Below are 5004 nucleotides of genomic sequence, written 5' to 3' on the forward strand. Positions count from 1 at the left end.
AGTATGTAATGCTGTAAAACTTTACATTATTTGTCTGGCTATTTAAAACTGTACATAACAGAGTACAAAGCAGAGTGCTTAATCTCAGATTTTACCTGATGATGGAAGAGATTCTGCAATATTGCCACAATTAAAGCCATATTTTCACAACTGTTTCCACAAGGCAGAGAATTCTTTATTTTGTCTCAACATTCGTTAAGGTCAAATTTACCTAACAAGTTAATTTGTTTTTAGTTCTTTGGAAATATAGTTTTTCATTTCTCACTTCCATTTGGAGCTGGCCTGTTGATAATAAGTGAAAAGCAAAAGATGCCAGCATCATTGGCTATTTGGTTTGACAGATTTTTCTTGGAATTAAAAGTTTTCTTCATAAATACATAGAAATAAAATGATGATGAAGTGTAGTCATTTGTGTTAGCTACCATATTCATAAAATTATTTTTATTATTGGTCACCTTACAGTGTTTAACAGTAGGTCCATTAAATCAAATGAGGCATCAAAAGTTTTTTAAATGTTAGTATGTTCTAATTGAGATTATCAGTTTCCTGGATTTTCTAATGATATAAACAGGAAGTTACAGAATATATATAAAGGGAAGCTCAGAACTAGGCTATCCAATTTCATTACCACTTGTTCCTCATCATTTTCAAAGGTAAGGATTTTATAGCCAGTCGTTTTACTGAAACTTAGTTTTCCACTAGAATCAAAATATACCAAACTTAATCTGAATGCGATATTTCTTAGAGGTTGTAAACAGACAGAACCTTCACATGGCCGACTAAATATATTTTGCTTGAAAATTATATAATGGCTGGTGAAGATGACATGTAAGGGAAAGCCAAAGTTGTAACCTGACCACTTCCAGGAGTATTTTCCATCCTTGACAATCCTTTTACCACATCTCATGCTGTATCCTTCAAGTTCTGTTTCATTGATGACTCGAGGCCCAATTTCCCTGTATTGTTGTGCCCTAAGTAAGGTAAGCCATTGTTGTTTGTAAATAGATGATAACCATTCTGAAGGCATTAGAGCATCTTGTTCAATAACTTTTGTGGAGGCCAGGTCACAGATGATATGCTGAAACCTCAAATTTTTAAACACTGGTTGAAAGGCTATGCCTTGTTCAGTTTCAAGAAAGGCAGTGTTACCAACACATCTCCTTTGGCTGGAAAACCAGTTGTTTGCATTAACTAAAAGCTGTTTCATTGAGCCATTCCAAGCTGGGTTGAGGCGTAGGAACATCCACTCTTTAAGTGTGGTGTACACATCCATTTCCTTTTGCATTACTAATAAATTAGAAGAAGAGATGAGCAGATTCATGAGATCTATACTGAGTTCTTTGTAAAGTTCAATACTTGGATGTGTCATCAAGTTGTGAAGAAGCCATTCAAAGCAACCTGCCTTTATGGAATCCAACCCATAGGTCTCTGCTGCTGTATAATAGCCACATACAGTTTTTACATTAATTGTTTCCTTCATGGTTTCATTACACTGCTCAATTAATCCTTCTACCTGAAGCAAGCATGCTGTTGCCAAAACTCCTGGAACTTGAAGGGGCTCAATTAAGACATATTCATCCCTGTACAATGAACCTAGTACAAAATGCAGGGATTCTACATCTATATTCTGGTCATTAATCTCCAGCTCAATAATATCCTTGTGAGAATCTTGCCTAGAATCTCTGAACATACTAGCAAAGTAGCCTGACTGACATAAAAATATTTTGTGTAAACACCATACTTTCCCCAGAGCATAGATCTTAATGTCGCTCATTTCCCCATTCAAAAATAAAGTTTGATAAGTATACTTGGATGTGATCTTAAGTTTTTTCCCGTGGCTTGTGCTGCCGAATTGCTGTAGATCTTCCCCCTGGCCTACAGACCTGTCGCTGTTCTGCTCAGACTTTTGGCCCAAGCAGGGCCCACCGCTCTGCTTGCGCTTTCGATTTCCGGATATGTGACTGGGACCCGCCTGGACTTCTGGCTGTGGATTGGCTGGGCCCGGTTCCCTGCTTCGCAGGACTCGGCTGCTCAAGGGCCCCATAGGTGAAGGCTCTCAAAGCCCCTCAAGGAGATTGTTCAAGAAGCTCCCCTGCCATGGCATTGCTGCCGCCTGCCACGGCCCGCCAATGGCTTAGTCTCACTGAGACCCTTTGGCACAGTTCCAAACGTCACAGAGGAGGCCCACCTTCTTATTTTCCGCCCCGCCTTTCATGCCTTGTGGCCCCGCCTCCTGCCTCCAGTCCTTTTGTATTGAGCCTGGCCTGTCACCAGTCTCCAGATTTTCCTTAAGAATGCTTTCCTATAAGGAAATGACTGCGTCAAAGGCCTTTTGCTCAGTGTTAAATATTGCACACATGCACACCCCCACTGGCAACATATGAGAGCACCCTCTCTTCCCAACTGTCGATAGTATTGAATATGATCATTTTGCTAAAGCTTCCATATTTCCTTGCTGATCTTGGCATTATTTAACTCTTCTTTTACATCTAAGTATCAATAAATATTTCCATTACATATGTTCAAATTTCCTATGTCATTTGGAGATTCTTATAATTTTAAGGGGCAAAAACATTATACAAACTTTTGCAAACAGAATGAATCAGGCCCCTGGTTCATTCTTCTGCATGTGAAAATTTATTTTTCTCAGCACCATTTATTGAAAAGGCTCTTCCTTCCCCATTGAATGAACTTAGCACCCTTGACAAAAATCAGTTGACCATAGATGTGTGGGTTTATTTCTGGACTCTCAATTCTGTTCCGTATGTCTATATGTCTATTATTATAATAATAGTACCAGACTTTTAATTACTGTAGCTGTATAGTGTGTTTTGAAATCCAGGAGTGTGAGTCCTCCTAATTTGTTCTTCAAAATTGCTTTGGTTATTCTGGATCTCTTGTCATTCCATATAAAACTGAGGACAGAATTTTCCATTTCTGTAAAGAAAGCTGTTGGAATTTTGATCAGGATTGCATTGAATCTATAGATAATTTTGAGTAGTATTGACATCTTAACAATATTGAGTCTTCCAATCCATGAACATGAACATCTTTCCATTTATTTAGGTCTTCTTTAATCTCTTTCAGCAGTGGTTTATAGTTTTCATTGTATAAGTCTTTCACATCTTTGCTTAAATTTATTCCTAGGTATGTTATTTTTGGGGGTGCTATTATAAATGGATTTGTTTTCTTAATTTCCTTTTCAGATTTCTTATTGTTCGTGTATAGAAAAACAAACGATTTTTGTGTGTTGACCTTGTATCCTGTAACTTTGCTAAATTCCTCTGTTAGGTCTTGAAAGCTTTCTTGTGGATTCTTTGAGATTTCCTATGTATAGGATCACGTCATCTGTGAATAGAGATAATTTTACTTATTCCTTTCTGATTTGGATATGTTTTATTTCTTTTCCTTGCCTTATTACTCTGGTTAGGGATTCCAGTACAATACTGAATAGGAGTGGTGAGAGCAATCATCCTTTTCTTGTTCCTGTTTTCAGGGGCAAAGTTCTCAAAACTTTCTCCATTGAGTATAACGTTGGCTGTTGGTTTTTCATAAATGTCCTTAATCATATTGAGAAACTTCCCTTCTATTCCTATCTTGGTGAGTGCTTTTAATAAGAAAGGGTGTTGGATTTTATCAAATGCTTCTTTTGCATCAACTGAGATGATCATGTGGTTCTTTTTCTTTCTTCTATTAATGTTACATTGATTTTCTAATGTTGGACCAACCTTGCATTTCTGGAATGAATAAATCCCAGTTGGTTATGATGCATAATTTTTTTCATATGCTGTTGGATTCTTTTCACTAGTATTTTATTGAGGATTATTGCTTTCTATATTCATGAAGGATATTGGTATCTGGTTTTCTTTTCTTGTAGTGTCTTTGTTTCAGGGTTTCAGGAGTTTTAGAAGTATTCCTTCCTTCCTTATATTTTGAGAGGGTTTGAATACGATTGGTGTCAACTATTCTTTAAATGTTTGATAGAATTCCCTAGTGAACCCATCTTGTCCAGGAAATTTTTTTGGGAAGTTTTTGATTACTGATTCAATCTCTTCAATTTTTATATGTCTGTTGAGATTCTCTACTTCCTCTTGAGTCAGTTTAGGTAAGTTGTGTGCTTCTAAGAATTTGTCCTTGTCATTTGGTACCGAGAGAGTGGGGTGCTGCTCTAAGAGATACCTAAAATGTGGAAGTGGTTTTAAAACTGTGAATGGATAGACATGCGGCAGTGACAGAGGACCAGCAGCAGCAGAGAACCTACAGCAGCAGAACCAGGAGACCAGTGCAAGACGGCACTGGAGCCGACCCACGGAGAGAGAGAGCAGAGTGCCTGTTTGCACAAAGCTTCCTGGTGGAGTGGGGTGCCTCCAGGCACTTATCAGTGGAGCTAGGCTTGCCGACCCACGGAGCAAGGGAGCTCAGTGCCTGTGTGCAGGAGGCTTCCTGGCAGAGTGGCGTGCCTCCGGGCACTTATACCGGTGGAGGTACTGAGCTTTGGAACACTTGCCCCAGCAGGGCAGACGCAGGCGTGAGGCCTGAGGGCCGAGAGGCCATAGGAAGCAGAAGCTGAAGAGACAAGGGACACAAGAAGCAGAGCTGCTTCAGCCTCAAAAGGTATGGCCATGACCTCAGGGATTTCAAAGGGTGGAGCCATGGCCCCTGGTGTTTCTAAGGGTGGAGTTGTCACTCCGATGGACTAGGAGAATGGTGCACCTAAAGCCAAGCGAGCAGAGTTGCTGTCCCAGTGGGCCCGGAAGGCGGAGCTGAAGTTCAGGGCCAAAGGGCCTCCACTCAAAATCCAGAGACTGTGGCCAATACCTAGAGTCTGGAAGACAGGGCTATTGTGTAAATCGTCTCCGAGAACAGAGGATTATTTTCAAAGCCTTGAGGGCTAACGTAATGTGTTCTGCTGACTTGCTTGGTGCCTGTTATTCCTTCTTTCCCTGCAGTTTCTCCCATTTGTAATGGAAATGTCTAGCTTGTGCCTGTTCTGTCATTGTACCT

The 5004-nt window shown here is 39.9% G+C and overlaps 1 protein-coding gene across 1 annotated transcript; it reads right to left on the reverse strand.

Annotated features, from left to right (window-relative positions):
- Positions 1-538: 538 nt before the first annotated feature.
- Positions 539-2044, reverse strand: LOC101349715 (germ cell-less protein-like 1). Its single transcript, XM_012556999.1, has one exon. It carries the CDS (start codon positions 2042-2044, stop codon positions 539-541), a length of 1506 nt encoding a protein of 501 aa, XP_012412453.1.
- Positions 2045-5004: the final 2960 nt, after the last annotated feature.

The sequence above is a fragment of the Trichechus manatus genome, unplaced genomic scaffold (genome assembly GCF_000243295.1).
Source record: "Trichechus manatus latirostris isolate Lorelei unplaced genomic scaffold, TriManLat1.0 scaffold00086, whole genome shotgun sequence".
NCBI lineage: Eukaryota > Metazoa > Chordata > Mammalia > Sirenia > Trichechidae > Trichechus > Trichechus manatus.

What these genes read in the sequence shown, in the direction of transcription:
- LOC101349715 (XM_012556999.1), bottom strand. Translation starts at nt 2,044, where the DNA reads ATGGGGCCCTTGAGCAGCCGAGTCCTGCGAAGCAGGGAACCGGGCCCA.